The sequence below is a fragment of the Vicugna pacos genome, chromosome 6, assembly GCF_048564905.1.
Source record: "Vicugna pacos chromosome 6, VicPac4, whole genome shotgun sequence".
Classification (NCBI taxonomy): Eukaryota; Metazoa; Chordata; class Mammalia; order Artiodactyla; family Camelidae; genus Vicugna; species Vicugna pacos.
This window is the reverse complement of record NC_132992.1, coordinates 58,095,830-58,113,337: the sequence shown is the minus strand read 5'-3', so window position 1 is coordinate 58,113,337 and position 17,508 is coordinate 58,095,830. Positions and strand designations below refer to the sequence as shown.

The window sequence follows — 17,508 nt, the reverse complement described above, 5'->3', positions numbered from 1 at the left end:
GCTTCTCTTCGTGGACTAATGACTCCGTTTGCTCGTGATTAGCAGTGGCATTCAACGTGCCTGCCAGTTTACCCTTGCATTTGAAAAGACTGTAGTATTTTTTTAGGACAATAAAGGCCTACAAAGCCCTTCAGTCTAAAGAGAGGCAAAACTAAAATTAAAATTGGGTTCAGGTCTTGAGGAATTGAAGTGTATTAAAAACCCTCCCTAAAGGCTAGCTAGGGAATCCTTAACGTGTGAGACAGTGACATTCTAATGTGTTTTCTGGAGTGTTTTCATTCTCTGAAACTTGAAATTAAATTTAGGGAAATCCAGTGTAAGAAGCCGTGATGTTTGAGCTAATGAATAGGAAAATTCTAATTGGGCCACCGAACAATGAACCGTGTAGGGGATCTCCTTTTGTGAAAGAAATGAAAACAGACATGGAAAGGGGAAGGAAGGAAGGACCCTTTTCGTGTGTGCTTGTGTTTCGTATTGAGTAACAAAAATATAAGAAATAATCGAGAGAATGCTGTTGATAATAGAGAATTTCTCCAAAAGTAAAAATTGGATCCTTTTTTATGCGTAAGATGCAGCAGGTTTTGTTTTTTGTTTTTTGGCTTAAAATTTGAATGCCACAGTTTTTATAACTGGGAACTTTTCATTTGTTACTGTTAACTATGTTTTGGATTTCTGTCAGCTTTTGGATAGTAATGTGTTTGTTGTGGAATAATATGTGCCATTGTTATAATAAATTGTAATAAAATAGTAATCAGTGAAGGGGTATAATTACAAAAAAGAATTTGGATATAATAATTGCATTTCCTCAGATTCAAGTGTCGGAAGGTATATTACATTAAGTTTTCTAGTTCCAAAATTATGCCATCTGTTTATTGATTGACACAGGAGCGGGAGACATTCTTTTTACTAAAAGCTTTTACTGTGTGTTCCTGAGCAAGAAGCTAAGTTCTATAGTTCCTTGTTTTATTTTTCACATTTTTATAAAGGTAGAAAACTGTTTATGAAGTTGAAATCTGTAATTTACTTAATGGGTTACCAATGACCAGCCAGCTATTAGTAGAAAACTGTTATTTTGTCATACAGTTCATAAGGCATTAACCTTAGAGCTCATGAATCCGGATAGTCCCAGTTCTGTTTTGAACCATATTATATCTTTTTTTCTTTAAATGTTTGCATGAATCTGTGTAACTTCCTTGAAAATATATTTAATTTCTGTCCCCCATCCACATGGGGGAAGAACAGGAGGTAGAGAAGTGTCTATAGTATATTTTGCTTTCTAGGGTCTAGTCATTTGGTAAAGTGGTTAAACCAAATTAAGGTTTAATTTAACTCAGTGACTTCAGTTACATGACAGCTGGTAATATTCACTTAACTTGCTAGTGGTGATAGAGACAGACTACTCCTATGTTCAGCGGGTTTATAGAGCAACCTTGAACGTGCTTATGGATTTTAACTCATGTGACTTTCTCTTTCCTGATCACATGTAGCTTGTTACTTCATCAAAATTAAAAGCATATTACCTTAATAGTTACATTTAAATGTTAATAGTTATGATTAAGAAGTGCAGTTATCTTTTCAGCCGTACAGTGGACTCTACTCTTGAGTAAGTTCTTATCCATAAGAGAAAACTTGGTCTCTTTAGAGGAAGATGGAAAAAAAGAAAACAAAAAACAAACCTCAGTCATTGCTGCCATTTCCTGTTGCTACTGCCATAGTACCCAAGATGTAGGACAAATCAGGGAGTGTCTTTTTCTCTTGCTTCCCTTTCTTATCGGCAGTTGGAGAACTGTGGAAAACAGAGATCAGGATGTAGTCGAGGATTATTTAGTTTTTATGCATCCTGGTTTGAATGCACTAATAAATTGAATTGTGCTTTGATTTTTCCACATTGAGAAAGAGGTTAGATCAATACAAAATTTTGCTTTGAATCCATGAAATTTCATAAGTGTTGACCCTACTTTTTAAAAAATCTTATTATTGGTCCTATGAAACTTCCTTTTCAACGTAAACACTTTCATACAACAAAATCAAGCTACAAGATATTTCCTCAGCTGACAGAAATGCTGTAAAGATTCTACCTGCAGTGTTTCTAAATGATCACCCGAAGAGGGACATTCTAAACAGGAATTCCTGTGTGGTTTGGAATATGTCCTCTACATATAAAAAGTGGCTGGAATAGTAAATTCTTTTTCTGTTGTCATAAATATTTATTTTCATTGTGCTGCTGTGAGAACATTGCACTCCTTTCTTGCTATTTTTCTCTCCTGTCATTCTCCTGGAGTCTTCCCTTCCATTTGGACAGGCTACCTTTATGGGAGAGTTCTTTGTTAAGTAGGGTCAATTACCCATTTATTCAACAAATATTTGTTGAATACCTCCTGAGTTACTGAGGCTGCATGTCTCAAAGGGTGTGCTATAGAAGTATCAGTCCTGTGAGATGTGCTGCTAAAAACCCATATGGTTCAGAGACCAAATAAGTTTTGGGTGTGGCATGCTTTGTATCATTAGAGATTTATAGTATGCCTAGGTATGTTAAAAGATTCTAAGATGTTTATTTCCCATACTTTTTTGACCATGAGACTATTTTATTTTTTACTATTTGTTAATGTTGTGAATTCCATGGAACATACTTTGGAAAATGCTGAATTAGCTATAGAACCTGCCCTTATTGTTAAGTAGGGGGAGGGAAAATAGATACATAACTACATACTCCTGAAGTAAACTTGTAAATGGAGTCCAGAAGGTCTAGATAATGTGCTATAAGAGTTGAGAGGATGGAAAGATTACCTTTAGAAGTGGGAAAGGATTAGGAGGTGCCATTTGGATGATATATAAAGGATAAATTAGAGTTTGTGGAACTGGGTGAAGAGACATTCCGATTAAGCAGACAAAAAATTCGAGATATAAAGAGAGGTAAGTGTAGACCCCAGAGACAAGGGAAGAGTTCATTTTAGCTGGAGTATAGCATGCATGAAGAAGAGGAGTGGCATGTAAGGTAATTGGGATTTAATTGTGGTGGTCCTAAATGCCAGGATTAGGAATTTGATTTTTTTTTTCTTGTAAATGTAGGTGCCTTGATAATAATATTTGATGTCAGGTAATTTGATGTGTGTCAGTAGCTATTTGACTTCTAGATTAGAATTTGAATAGCCACAAACATATTTTTGCTTAAAAACACATTATGTCTCTTAGACTTACAATCTAAGTTACCAGTTACAAACGCTGTTTAAGCAGACATTGAAAAAGACTTATTCTCTTGTTCAGTTAACTACTTAAACATACACTAATGAACATGAGATATACAAGTAAGGACCACTCCTTTACCTTCAGAGTGCTGAAATGCTACTTATTTTAGCCGTATTAGCTATAAAGTGTTTGTGGAACCTGGCCACTAATTACAGTATCATGTATATGAGAAAATGTACTCATTTCAGCAAACATGTACCTAACCTTTCCTACCCTAGGCCAAAAATCTTTCCAGGTACTGGAGTTAAAAGTTCTTCTCAGTTAAAAATCTAGTTGGGAGAGTGAAAGAAAATAAAGAACTATTCCTTCTCTCAACACTCTACTGCTACTCTCAGTATTACTCCACTTCTGACACCAAATGTGTGGGGATTTCTTGCACAAGTGAAGTCAGTTTTCCAACTGATTGACTGTCCCGCAGTTCACTTTATTTATTTATTTGGGAACGGGATTAGTTTTTTTATTTATTTAGTTAGTTATTTTCATGGAGGTGCTGATCATTGAACCCAGGACCTGTGCATGCTCTCCACCATTGAGCTGTACTCTCACCCCGCTCTATAATTCACTTTAATTCCGATACTGTCTGCTTGGAGGTAGCATCAGATCCCACAGGTTAAAGGCTCTGTCCCACAAGAATGCCCCGACTTCAGATACCAGTTGCAGTCCAGGTTGTCACCTGTGCTTCTGACTGACTAGCCATATATTGGAGATTCTCATGACCCACTCTTCGGGTTCAGTAATTTGCTAGATGGCTCACAGAACTCAGGAAAATAGTTTACTAATTGAATTACTGGTTTATCATAAAAAGATACAACTCAGGAACAGTGAGATGGATGCATAAGGCAAGGTATGGGGAAGAAGTGCAACATTCCATGCACTGCTTGGGAGTGCCACCCTTCCAGCACCTTGATATGTTCAGCAACCTGAAAGTTCTCTGAGCCACACACTTTAGGGATAATCAGTTATTAACTCAATCTCTAGCCCTTTTCCCCTTCCTGGAGGATAGGGGGTGAGGCTGAAAGTTCCAAGCTTCTGATCATGCTTGGTCTTCTGGTGACCAGCCCCCATCCAGGAGCCCACCAGGAGTTGCTTCAGTAGAACAAAAGGCACTCCTATCACCCAGGAAATTCCAAGGGATTTAAGAGTTCCTGTAGGCAGCTATCAATCTTATCACTGAGGAAATTACAAGAGTTTTAGGAGCTCTGTGTCGGGAACCAGGGTCAAAGACCAAACACTAGAACAGGGATGCTCCTAGAACCTTTAGACGTAGTCCTTTAGTTGTCTTGTGTATCCTTTATCTTTCTACATTTCTGTGGGTAGAATGAATCCCATTTTGCTAATCTGAGACAAGATGAAACATTTTGTTGTACTTTTCAAAAGAATCAATACTCAATAAATGTAATTCATTTAAATCCACCATGAAGCACATAGAGTCTCTTGAAAATCAAATCGAATGTGGTTAAAAAGCGAAGCCAGATGTAGTAAAATTCATTTAGTTCCAGTGCCAGAATTGCATAAAATTCATATTTGTTTTCTGTTAAGATCTTGGATTTATTGCATCATAGAATGTATGTTCTTTATTTCTGGCATGAGGGTGTTAGTGTTCTGCCTTTTTGGTTTTGGGTGTATGGGGCAAGTCTTGAGATCCTTTGCAGGGGACTTGGCCATGGCCCTGTTTATAAGTATTTTAATTTATTGTGCACCTATGGTGTGCCCAACATTATTCTATTGACCACAGCTGGAAAGCAAGAGAAATGTATCACAAAATCTGCCCTTGCTTTCACTTTAAGTCTGGAGAAGAGTAATTATAAAACAGTAAATGACAAAATGGCAGTAATATGTTCTGTGTTGGGATTTGAATTTTTAAGCCTCATAGGGATTGTTTAAGAGAAGAAATCAATGGAGATCTTGTAGGGAAGGAACTCTTTAAAGAGGAAGTGGGAATTGAGCTGGGCTTTTAGTAATTTTATAAATGAGTTTGAATTATTGGAAGAGAAAGAGTATCCTTGTGGGATGAGTTACCTGGTCATAGGTAAGGAAGCAGAAGTAGCATGGATTTGAAGAAAAGGCTAGAATAGGCCTGATGATAGTGTGCCTGTTCATTTTGGGGTGCAAAGAAATTAGATCAGGTAGTGTAGTAGAAGATCTTTAAAGGGTAGCCTTAAGAGTGAACTTCATAGTTTAGGAATTGCATAGGGAAGTTTGCTACTAAAAGGAAACTGTTTTAAAGATAAGTTTGGTGGTGGTATACACAATGAATTTGAGAAAAACACCTTATATAGGTAGTACTTGAACCCACGTTGTTAGTTGATTTAACAGGGCACAGAAATACTTCTCTCTGAAATCCTCTAAGCCTTACTTACTTACTTACTTACGTACTTATTTATTTTACCTAGGCTAGGGGAAAATATAGTTTCTTTGAGTTTGTGGGTGGCTATACCATATTTTATTGGATCTATTTTTGGGAAAGATACTATAAGAAAATATAAAAGTTTGGTTGAATTTGCTCAAGGAAACAATGTTAAATTAGGGATTTGTGTTCCTATCCAAGCGCTTGAAGTCTTAATTTTTAATAGAAAGGACAACAAACCCCATGTTTTTACTACAATTGGTAGCGTTTATGAACATTCAGAATACGAACTCAGTTAACAGACACAGTAATTGTGTAAAGTTGGATTTAATATAGTATCTTAGTCATAGTGCCTACTTAGATTTTTGTTTTGGCCATTTTTGCTTTTAATTACTATAGTAACATAGAGGTTAAGATATACCTTTGTCAATTTCATGAAATTTTAAATTTTGGGAACTGTTTACAAGTTGTTTATAATTGTTTACAATTCTTTGAGTATCCTCTTGGGAGGGCTTAGTCATTTGGAGTTCTTAGAATTAGTTAATTTGGCTATCCTTTTCTCGTTCAAAATGCCTCTGCAGCAGTGTTAAGCATTAGAAAGTAAGTTACTGGGATTTATTTGGTTTTATAAGCAGAAAAGGTTTTGTTTTGGTTTTTTTTTTTTTTTTGGAACTTCCATTCCGTTGGAATCAGTAGCTGATTTATCTTAAACTCTTGTGATAATTTGATTGCCTCTGAGGATAAAATCTGCCCTTGGATTCCAGAATACTGTTCTCCTAATTTTTCCTCTTCCTTTCCTGGTCCCTTTTAACTTTATCTTTTGTTGGATCCCTTTCCTCCTCTTATCTCCAAATGTTGGCATGCCCTTCTGCTTCCTAGATGATCTCATCTAGTTCTGAGGTTTTTAAATAACTCTAAAATTATATCTAGCTCCAGTTTCTTCCCTGTAATACAAACTTATTTTTCTGATTATGTGCTCTGCATTTTCTTTTTTTTCTTCAACATTTTTTATTGATTTATAATCATTTTACAATGTTGTGTCAAATTCCAGTGTTCAGCACAATTTTTCAGTCATTCATGGACATATACACACTCATTGTCACATTTTTTTCTCTGTGATTTATCATAACATTTTGTGTATATTTCCCTGTGCTATACAGTGTGGTCTGCATTTTCACTTGTATTTAGTAGACATATTCAACATATCATATGCAGAAAAATCTTTTGTTTCCCCGCTCCCTTTTCCATGTCTTTCCCCTGTCTCGATAAATTGGCACCACCCACCATTCACACAGTAGTTAAGGCTGCAAACCTCTATGAGTAATCATGATTCCCTTTTAAAATATTTCCCCACATCCAATCCATCAGCACTTTGTACGAGTACATCCTTTAAAATGTCAAGAACCTGGCCATATTACAGCACCCCCTCCACTGCCACCTTCATCTGTTAGTATCTCTTGTCTAGACTACTACAGTGTTGCAGATCGAGTTCTCAGAGAAGCAGACTTTGAGACAGTTTAGTGTGCAGGATATGTATTCGGAAGTACCCTTAGGATGAATGTGTATGAAAGGACAGGGTGACGAAGCAAGATTGGGCCTCAGGAGTAGAGGTACAATGCTGGCCCAGTAACAGTGTTGATGGCCCCTGTGGGAGTTCTGGAAATAAAATGACCTGTCAGAGTTGTCCTTCTTTGGACCAGCTTGGTAAGGCCTTTATATTCCCATCTCAGATGGTTGTGAAAAGTATGCTGTTGAGTGAAGTTCTCTGCAGCTGAGGGAATCTCTGTAAATACTGTCAGGTGCAGGCTCTCTGCTTACAGTGCTGCTAGCAGCTAGGGCAAGTCCCTTCTTGAAGGGAGATCTGGGTGATACATCACTATGTCTACCACAGACCACCCCTGTGCCACTAGACTCCATGTCTTTGTATACATTTGGGGATTAGCTCCTGCAGCACTTCAGTTGGGGTTCTTATCCTGGAGGGAATTAGTAGAAGTTGGTTAGTGGGATGAGTTATGGGCCCCTACTGTTTTACCTGGTCTTGGGTTGCAACTGTTGCAGTTTCCCTTTACTTTCCATTCTGACTCCCCCTCACCTTTAGCTGGTACCTCTGCTGCTCTTGGTGCTTAACCAGTTACCATACTCTTAGGCCAGGGTTGCTATGCTTGTCCACGTACTTTAAGAATTGTTTCAAGGAGTTTCATGAGATCCCTGCAAGGGGATCTGTGTGTACTAGCGGCCCTGCTTCCTTCTGATAATGTCAATTGCCCTACCAAAGATGGTCACTCCTCTTGTCTTTCATTCCTTGAATATAAGCCAAACTTATAGTGCCCAGGCAAACTCGTAGTTACAGTTTACTGGGACTCTTACTATGTTTTCAGACAAAAGTATTCTGTGTGTGGAGACTAAGACCTCTAACCCTGTATACCTTAGAATTGCAAGAATAGCAAGAATAAATTGGGAGTCATGATAAGCGGGGCCACTTCTGCTTTAACTCCTTGTTCTCACGCTCATGTGTTTTTCCTGCTGGGGACACAGCATCCTATAGAAGTTTTTAATTCAGAATATGTACTACACCTTGGACGATAGTGCTCCATCTTCATAGCGTATTGTCTCTGAACTGATACTCCAGCTATACCTTTAGTAGGCTCTTCCAATGCTCTGTCAGACTGGCAGCTTCTCCGTGGTATGGTTTGTGATATAACCAGTGGATCCCGTGGTCACCACCTTTGCTGTAAAGTGGGTCCTTGGGATGGATGTCTGTTATGTGGGATCCTGTGCCAGGGGAACAAACACTTCCTCTGAGGAGAGGCAAACCCAATTTGGAATGTTTCTATTCTTGTTAGAATGAATTACTCTTCCAACATGGAAAGGGCCCAGTGTAGTCAACTTGCTACCATATGGCTGATGAGTCTACTTAAAGGATGGGACTATTGTAGGGGCTCAGAATTGGTCTCTGTCACTCTTAAGCTAGATATTTGGCTTTGATAGTAACTGAATCAGCTTTGGTAAGTAGGACCTCACACTTTTGGGGCTATAATATCTCTGTACTGTGTTCTCTGTTCATGTGCCCAATATGCTAATGCTGGCCAGAGACTGGCTGATATCAGCTGACAGAGTCATTAGTCTACTTGGTTGTTTATTTCTTCCTCCATGGTAGATGTCTTCTTGTGGATGTTAAGATGTGATACCAAGATCTTCATACTTCATGCCCACTGTCATGTATCCATTCACATGCTTCTATCCCAAATTTCCTTGTTCTCTTCCTTCCAGTCTTTCTTCTCTCATAGCCAGGCCCTCTGCCATTGTCTGTGAGTCCATATATATTCTAACCTCAGGTCAGTTTTCTGTCCACCCAAGAGGATGACCAGGCGTATTTCTCAAAGCTTTGCTTTTCGGGAGGTTTTTTTGTTTTTTTGCTTTGTTTTGGTTTTTTTTTGTTTGTTTTTTGCCACTGAGTTTCAAGGCAGCTGCTGGGTGAGGTTGTAATTGCAGCTTCTGTCCATTTTCAGTTGGCACTTACATGCTTAGCCAGCTCTTCATAAACCAAGCTCATGCTTTTTCCTTTGTCAGCTGGTTTTAAGAGATTTCCCATAAGGCCATACATGTGAATTGAGGGAAGGATGCTAGTGCAATAGTAGTGGAAAACATAGGCGTTTGGGCTACTTGCTTATGTAGTTTGCTTTCTGGTCCTGGTCATGTTTGATCCTGGGTTTACCACTTCCATCTTATGATGGATAGTTCCTGGGTCCACTTGACATAATGACTTGGGGAGTCTGTTAGAACCCACCTCCTGTTACATAGTTCTGGGTGCATGGTCACTTTGTGTCCTGTGGTCAGAGGTGCCATCTCTGCCAGGCTACAGTACCACATCAGGAATTGTTCTCAAAAGATGTATAGTCTTTGCTGCATATGGCGTGATCTTGCTTTACCATCCAGGGATTTGTGTTGTGATTATCCTCCTGGGGCTTGCCATAACTCCACATGACCTTGTTTCTTGGCACTGATTAATATTTTAGTAAACACTAATTTAATAAACTTTAATGTAATACTACAGAGTCTGCTAGGTTGTATGGCCCCTACTTCGACAGAGCCATTTTCTGCTTTTCTGTCACCTGAATATGTGTCATTGTGGGTGTGGAACATGTTGCCTCCAGAATCTGAAAAGGCCTTCCAGGTGTTGTGTGTCCTTTCTTGTGGTGGGAGGTGCAAGGTATCATAATTTGTCCTTTACTTTGTATGAGATGTCCCAGCATCCCCTGACTACTTTAAAAAATTTATTGCTTGAATCTTTGTAGGATATGTATCTCAATCTCTGGAGCACATGTGTCTTACCAAGCCTCTCCAGTGTGCTAGCCAATTCTTGCTCATTTAGCCCAATTAACATGATGTTAATTCATATGATGGATCAAAGGTGTTCTGAAGAATGTCCATGTGGTACAGATCATGTTATAATAGGGGGTAAGAGGGTTCACACAGCATTGAAGCAAAACTAAATGTATACTATTGCCAGTTCTATGTGACCATGAACTGTCTCTTTGCTGATAGGGATCAAAAAGAATGTATCCACCAAATCGTTGGGTGCGTAAGGCTGGGAGATACTACATGTGGCATGGCAGATGTAACTGGGGCTACTTTTTGGTTGATTATTGAAGTAGTCATCCTCCAGGATTTGTCTGGTTTTTGCAGAACCCAGGCTGATGAATTAAATGAAAAAATGATGGGTAACATTACCCCTACCTTCTTTAGATCAATGGTTGGCAAACTTATAGCCCATGGGATAGATGCCTGTTTTAAGTTTTATTGATACACAGCCACGATCACTTCTATATGTGTTGTCTATGGTTTTACTTGTATTAGAAAAGCAGAATTGAAGGGTTGTAACAAACTCTATGGCCCTTAAGCCTAAAATACTATCTGGTCCTTTAAGAAAAAATTTGCTAATCCTTGCTTTAGAACTTTAAGAGGGGCACTGATTTTTGCCTCTCCACTTGTTTACTACATTGAGTAGGCACGGGCAATTTCAGAGACTCATACTTGGACTTCCCCAAACTCCATAGACCAAGGATCCAGTGTCGGTGCATCAGCCATCAAGTGTTTCTATCCGGAAAACATGTTTGCGGCCTTGGGAAATGGCCACTAGTTGGGCTAATGGCCCATTGGACCAATGGTGAGCTTGACTTTGGCTAGAAATCTGCTTATTACTTGATTCCCATATGTCCTCACTCTCTTGAATCCATGGTGCTTTGAGTCAGTCAGTTATTAATGTTAACTAGGACCCTGTATACAACAGACCTCAAAATGTTTGAGTATTCCCCTTCTCTGTGTATACAGTTATTTAAGTAAATGGTTGTAGCTCTTTTAGGGGAAAGGAATAGTGGAATCATTACTGCATAAATTTGCCAACGTGTTGCAGAGTCCTTCCTCCTGGGAGCCTAGCTTTTTCTTCAGTCAACAGCAGGGAATATATCATGGTACTTTTATTAAGACCTTGGTACAAGCTCTGGAATTTCATTACCTCTCTTGACCTTATCCACACCTATTTTCCCCTTCACTCACTGTGCTCTAGTCACACTGGCCTCATGTCATTACTTGCATACTAAGCTTGTTCCCTCTACTTGGAGCATTCCTTCCCTAAATGGCTTATTTCTTAGTTATATTAAGTTCTTTGCTCAAATTTTACTTTCTTAGGTGTTGCTTGATCACTTCTATCAAACATAATTCCACTCTTATCCATCACTCTGTTTCCTCTTTGGTTTTCTTCATAGATCTTACTGCTTTATCATTATCTGCTCATTTATCCGTCACTCTCCATGAAATCCATTGGAGCACATTTTTCTCCTGCCTTGTTTACTGCTATTTCCTGTGTCTTTAGAACAGTATGTAGCATGTAGTAGGCTCTCAATTAGTATTTGTTGAATGAAGGAATACTGTATTTTGAGAAAATTGAGAATATTTCATGTGAAAAAAATACTAGCTTATTTTTCCCTATGTCATATAATATATGTAATATTTATCTGTTGATTTATAAGTTTTGGGGCATATATAATTTAATAAAACTGGTATATTGAAATTAATGAGCAGTGTAACATGTTTAAATGAAAACTGAAACTACCTAATAACTGATAAATGAAATTAATAACATGTAACTATATTTACACAACTATGTGTGAGCAAAAAAATGACAGGGAAAAGGAACACAATTACTGTATAAAGTTATTTAGTGAAAGTACTGTGGACTTTTGAAGAGCTGACTACTTCATAAATTAATTTAGCCTCTTTTTGAAGAAAAAGCTGTTGATTTTTACCAAAAGTGAAGACTTGGACTTTTGAAATCAGATAAGTGCATGTGGCCTTGGATTAAATAACCTTTTTATACCACACAATTTCACAAGTATAAAATGAATCAGTTTTAGAAGAACCAACCTCATAGACTTGTAAGTGCTTATTAAATGAGATTAAGTATGTAAAGTGCTAAGCATATATCTGGCACATAATAAACACATAAAAAGCTGTCATCATTGTCTTCTCATTATTTAGAAGTATTTCACGTACTCAGATTTCTAAGTAACTATAACATAACTTCTTTGAGTCATTTTTACCAATTTATATATGTAAATTAAGAATTGTTAGACATGCCAGCTCTTCTGTCTCAATGGAAGTGAGGTAGACTAGAGGTATGATTATCTAAATAATGATATGTTTGCTAAATGAGTTAATTGTATTTCTGAGGGCCAAAGTTTTTACTTTGCAGGATATCTCACCCATCCTTAGGATTTAACTTTCAAACATGTCAACATATGGATGAATTGAACTTTTTACTTTTTACTATTTTTTTTTACAGTTATTACAAAGTATTGGTTAAATTCCCTGTGTTGTACATCCTTGTTGCCTACCTTACACCAAATGGTTTGTACCTCCCACTCTCCCACTCCTATATTCCGCCCCCTACCCTGTAACCACTAGTTTGTTCTCTGTGTTTGTGAGTCTGCTTCTTTTTTGTTACATTCACCAGTTTGTAGTATTTTTTAGATTCCACATATAAGTGGTATTTTGTCTGACTTATTTCACTTAGCATAATGCCCTCCAACTCCATCCATGTTGCACATGGTAAAATTTTGTTCTTCTTTGTAGCTCGATAGTATGCCATTGTGTGTGTGTGTGTGTGTGTGTACTGCATCTTCTTTATCCATTCATCTGTTGAAGGACACTTGGGTTGCTTCTATCTCTTTGCAATTGTAAATAATGTTGCTGTGAACATTGGGGTGTATCTTTTCAAATTAGTATTTTTGTTTTTGTTTTTGGATATATACCCAGGAATGGAATGGCTGGATCATATGGTAGTTCTCTTTTTAGTTTTTTGAGAAACCACTATACTGTTTTCCACAATGGCTGCACCAATTTACATTCCCACCAGCAGTGTATGAGGGTACCCTTTTCTCCACATCCTCACCAATATTTGCTTTTTGTGTTCTTTTTGATGCTAGCCATTCTGTATGAAGTGTGAGGTGATATCATATTGTAGTTTTGATTTGCATTTCTCTAATTAGTGATGTTGAGCATCTTTACATGAGCCTATTAGCCATCTGCATTTCCTCTTTGGAAAAATGTCTAGTTCTGCCCATTTTTTAATTGGGCAAATTTTTTTTAAGTAGCTAGCAGTCTTGTTTACTTTTCATGCCTTGATCATATCAGATAGCTATATTTCCTATAATAGAAATCTTTTGAGAGAAACTCATTAACATAACTGCTATTTTTCAGTTATTTTACCACTATGAAAGAGCCTTTTATAGTAAAATATAAAAAGTCTTTGAAATTTTTAAACACCTACTTATATTGTTTTGTGTTCTTGCTACTTGATGTTTACTTTTTTAGCAATTAGTGATATTAACAGTCATAAAAGCTGTATGGTTTTCTTATAAAATATGTACCAGTTTGAAAGTTGATAATGGATTTTATGTACAGATAGGCAGGTAACAGTTTACCCATTTCTGATAACATTGACTTGCATTACTGATGTGTCATATGACTTGAGTGTTTATAAATACAAGTAGAAATTTTAAAAGACAAAATTGATGATGTGTATATGCCTTTGTGTGTCAGTTTTCACATTTTTAGCTCTACCTCTTATGTCTACCATCTAACTTTAGGCACAAAGAACTATTTGTAGTTTTCCAAAGTTGCCATTAGGTTTCATATAGCAGTGGAAACAGTGATTTAAAATCTTAGCTCTGCTATTTACAACTTGTGTTATCTTGGGCAAGTAATTAATCTTTTTAAACCTCAGTTTCCTCATTATAAACTGGGAATAGAATAGGACTTTGGTCTTATTGAAAGTAATGAATGAAAAAATGCGTTTAAAGTGTTTATGTGAAATATTATTCTTGTTGGTATTCCTCTTCTTATTCTGATAGTAATTGTTACTCAGTCTGAAATTCATCGTCTCAGTCCTCCTCTCACATCAGACTGATAAACCATTCTCTCAAGTTCCAATTGATGATGATGATGATAGAAGGACAGGTTGTCATCTATTGGTTTTAACTGTCAACTCTCTCTGCATCCTTCCATATGTGGTCCTTGTGATCTAGTCCATACTTACTTTGCAGTTCCTCAGTAATGCATTAAATTCTATCTTCTCTTTGTAAAGGTCTGGAAAACTCTTTGTTCCATTTTTGTCTGGCTGACTTTTCTTTCTTCTGGTTTCAGCTTAAGTGTTTTATCTTCATAAAGTTAGACTGTTGCAGCACCCACTTCTTGCCAATCTTCAATCCCTTACCATTTTCCCATCATCTCTGTTGCTGTTATATATTCTTCAAGCATTCAGTACTTTTCTTTCTCTCACATTTATCACAATTGTAATTAGTTATTTCTGTAATTACTTGTTTGATGTTGGCATCTTTACATAGAAGATCAATTCTGTGAGGCCTTGCATGGACCTATGTATTGAATTCATATCTGTTTTCTTAATGCCTACAGCAGTGCCCAGTACAGAGTAGTTGTTCAATAAACTTTACAGTTTACAGTTTAAAAAACAGTTAATTGCTGAACTAATGAATATCCCATTTCCATTGCTCAACTATTTATTGAGTTAACAACTAACTCAACAATGTTAATACTGAAGTTTGTGCACATATTTTAAATTTTACTTATCACATACTGTTGCATTCTTTAGATATTTTTCCCTGTTCAGGCTATTAGTTTCTCAAGGGTGCAGTGTGTATTTTATACATCTTTTCATTCCAAAGCCTAGCAAAGTGCTTGACACTGAAAATTTTACTGTTCACTGAATGTTTATCAATGAAAATATGTTTTTAAAGTATGATTAACAAGTAGAAAATTTTATGGATGCAAGATTTTAAACTGGTACCAGATGCTACCAGTTTAAGTTACATGCTAAATGGAAGGCAATAAATATATCATATCTATTTGCATGAAAGAGGATAATACGGAAAATATTTAAATCAGTGTGTATTAGTCTAAAAAATGCATTATCAGCTAATGGTAAACACTTGAATGTTTATTTTCTTGATTGGGCTTCCACTCTTAATATTATTTTTTTACTATTTTTTTCTGAGAAAATTTAGAAAAAATTATCCTTTTAAAAAATCAGATACTATATGTTAGCATTTTTTCTCATTCCATTAAATTTTTTTACAACATGATTTTAACAGGAACATAATTTTTCATCTTATAAGTTTCATAATTTTTCAATAATGACTGTTGAATATTTATGTAAATACTTTTTCAGTGTTATATATAATATTACAAAAATTTTGTGTTCATATCTGCTTTTCTTTTAGAATTTTAAAAGTAGAATTACTGGGTTAAAGGGTATGAGCATTTGTAGTACTATTGATGTTACCGAACTGTTACCTATTGTTCTGCAAAAATAATGTGCCTGTTAATATTTTTAACAATAATGAGAGTTTGAGTTTCAGCTTACCCACTCCTGTATTATTACATAATATAATTAAGAAGAAAAAAAACCTTTTGTCAGTTTGTGAGGCAAAAAAAAAAAAGTGATAACTTGACCTTATTTGATTACTCGTGAGGCTGTATGTATTTCATGTTTCTTGGCCATTTGTATTTCTTCTATGAACTGTTTGTATCCTTTGCTCATTTTTCCATTGGGATACTTCTGCTCATAATACTGCTTTAATATTTTAATATCCTAATTTTCATTAAGTAATTTGTTTATTGAAGTTTTTTCAATTGAAAAAACGTATATTTTAATAATATAGATACATTTAAATGGTAATTCCATTTCGTTTTAAGTTCTCACATAGTATAATCTGTTTAATTTGTGTAAGTAGTGTTATCAACTATGAAACTTTTAAAAAGAATACTTATTTTGTAAACTAGGAGCCTTTTGTGGCAGATGAGTATATTGAACGTCTTGTATGGAGAACCCCAGGAGGAGGCTCTAGAGGGGGACCTGAAGCTTTTGATCCTAAAAGGTGAAGTAAAAAAAAATTTTTTCATACACCAATCTAGTACCAATTTGTGTCTGAAATAGAGGTGACTGTTGAAATTCCTTTCTACACTCATGTAAAGGGAGTTAACAACTGGCCAATAAAAGGAAGAAGTATTAGAAATTTGGTATTTATTTTTTCCTTGTATATTTCTTTTATCGTAGAGAAGGACTTTAAGTGATATAGAAGAAGAGATTTTATTGCATTATAAGAATTTAATATTTTCTCTAGTTAGTAATAAATTAGAAAGGGTTGGTTATACCTCTAAAATAAGACATGTTGAATATGTTGCTTCAAGTATAGTTGTAAATTGGGGGAACAGAACTTCACAGTACCCTGGAATGCACAGTGTTACTTTTATATAGTACATTTTACCTTTTTGATTATTTCTGTAAAATTGATTTCTATTCTGGTGGTTAATGGAGATTGCAGGTAATGTTTTCATTTAAGTCAGAAATAATCCCTAATAAGATGCTATGGAGGAAATTAACAGAGTCATCCCTACCTCCAGGAATGCTCATTAATACTTCATTTACAGTTATAAATGAACTAACCTGTTCCTAATGATCAATTATAGATGGATTGATACATATTCTAATTTTCCCCTGTTAGATTATTAGAAGAATTTGTAAATCATATTCAGGAACTCCAGATAATGGATGAAAGGATTCAAAGGAAAGTAGAGAAACTGGAGCAACAGTGTCAGAAAGAAGCTAAGGAATTTGCCAGGAAGGTACAAGAGCTTCAGAAAAGCAATCAGGTAAACATTTAGCTAAATAATAAATAGTTTATATAGGCTGTAATATTTTTATTTCCTTTCAGTTTTAAGTTCCTAAAAAAGTCTAGTCAAATTACAGTAACTGTTAAGGTTTCTTTATACTGCTCCCATGTCATGGGATAAAAATGTTAGTGAATGGTTATCCAGCATTCTTGGTACACTTGCTTGCTACTGAGTGTTGGTTTGGGATCACAGTATACTCCCTTCTTAGGATGGGGTGGTATCCAGTAGAGTGTGGTCCTTGCATCCCCTCTAACAATGCAGACTCTTTAAGAGTGACACTTGAGCAGACCTGTATTTTTAGGGGCTCATGATTAGCTTGGATATTTAGCTAGTTATTTTCATTCTCATTTAATCATAAAGCAAAGTAATATTACCAGATCAACTATTACCTGGATCAGGTTTTTCCCTAGAGGAAACCTGGCCTGAGAAGTTTCACAAAAGTCATGAGGTGTGTGTCCTCAGGAGAATTCTGGTGGAACTGGTTAAAGTGTATGCAGAACTCTTCCTCAGTCCATTTTGGAGTAAAACTAGATCACCAGACTGACTCTGGGGTAAGTAGGCCAACCTTCTTAGCCATTTTAAGCCCTAGACTTGATCTGGAACCACTGACCCTCTTTCACAACCTAGGCCTGGTATGGAACTTGAATGCCATTTTTAACTGTAGT

At 36.3% G+C, this 17,508-nt stretch overlaps 1 protein-coding gene across 2 annotated transcripts in view; it reads left to right on the top strand.

Moving 5' to 3' along the window:
- EXOC5 (exocyst complex component 5) overlaps positions 1–17,508 on the top strand; it is a 50,022-nt gene that overhangs the window by 724 nt on the left and 31,790 nt on the right. For both annotated transcript variants that reach the window (XR_012073637.1, XM_006199738.4), the window contains exons 2-3: positions 15,953–16,047; positions 16,675–16,822. Coding sequence is in view for 1 of the 2 variants with exons in the window: in XM_006199738.4 (XP_006199800.1) it covers positions 15,953–16,047; positions 16,675–16,822 (243 nt within the window). In the remaining variant the exon portion in view is untranslated. The remainder of the gene's footprint in view (positions 1–15,952; positions 16,048–16,674; positions 16,823–17,508) is intronic.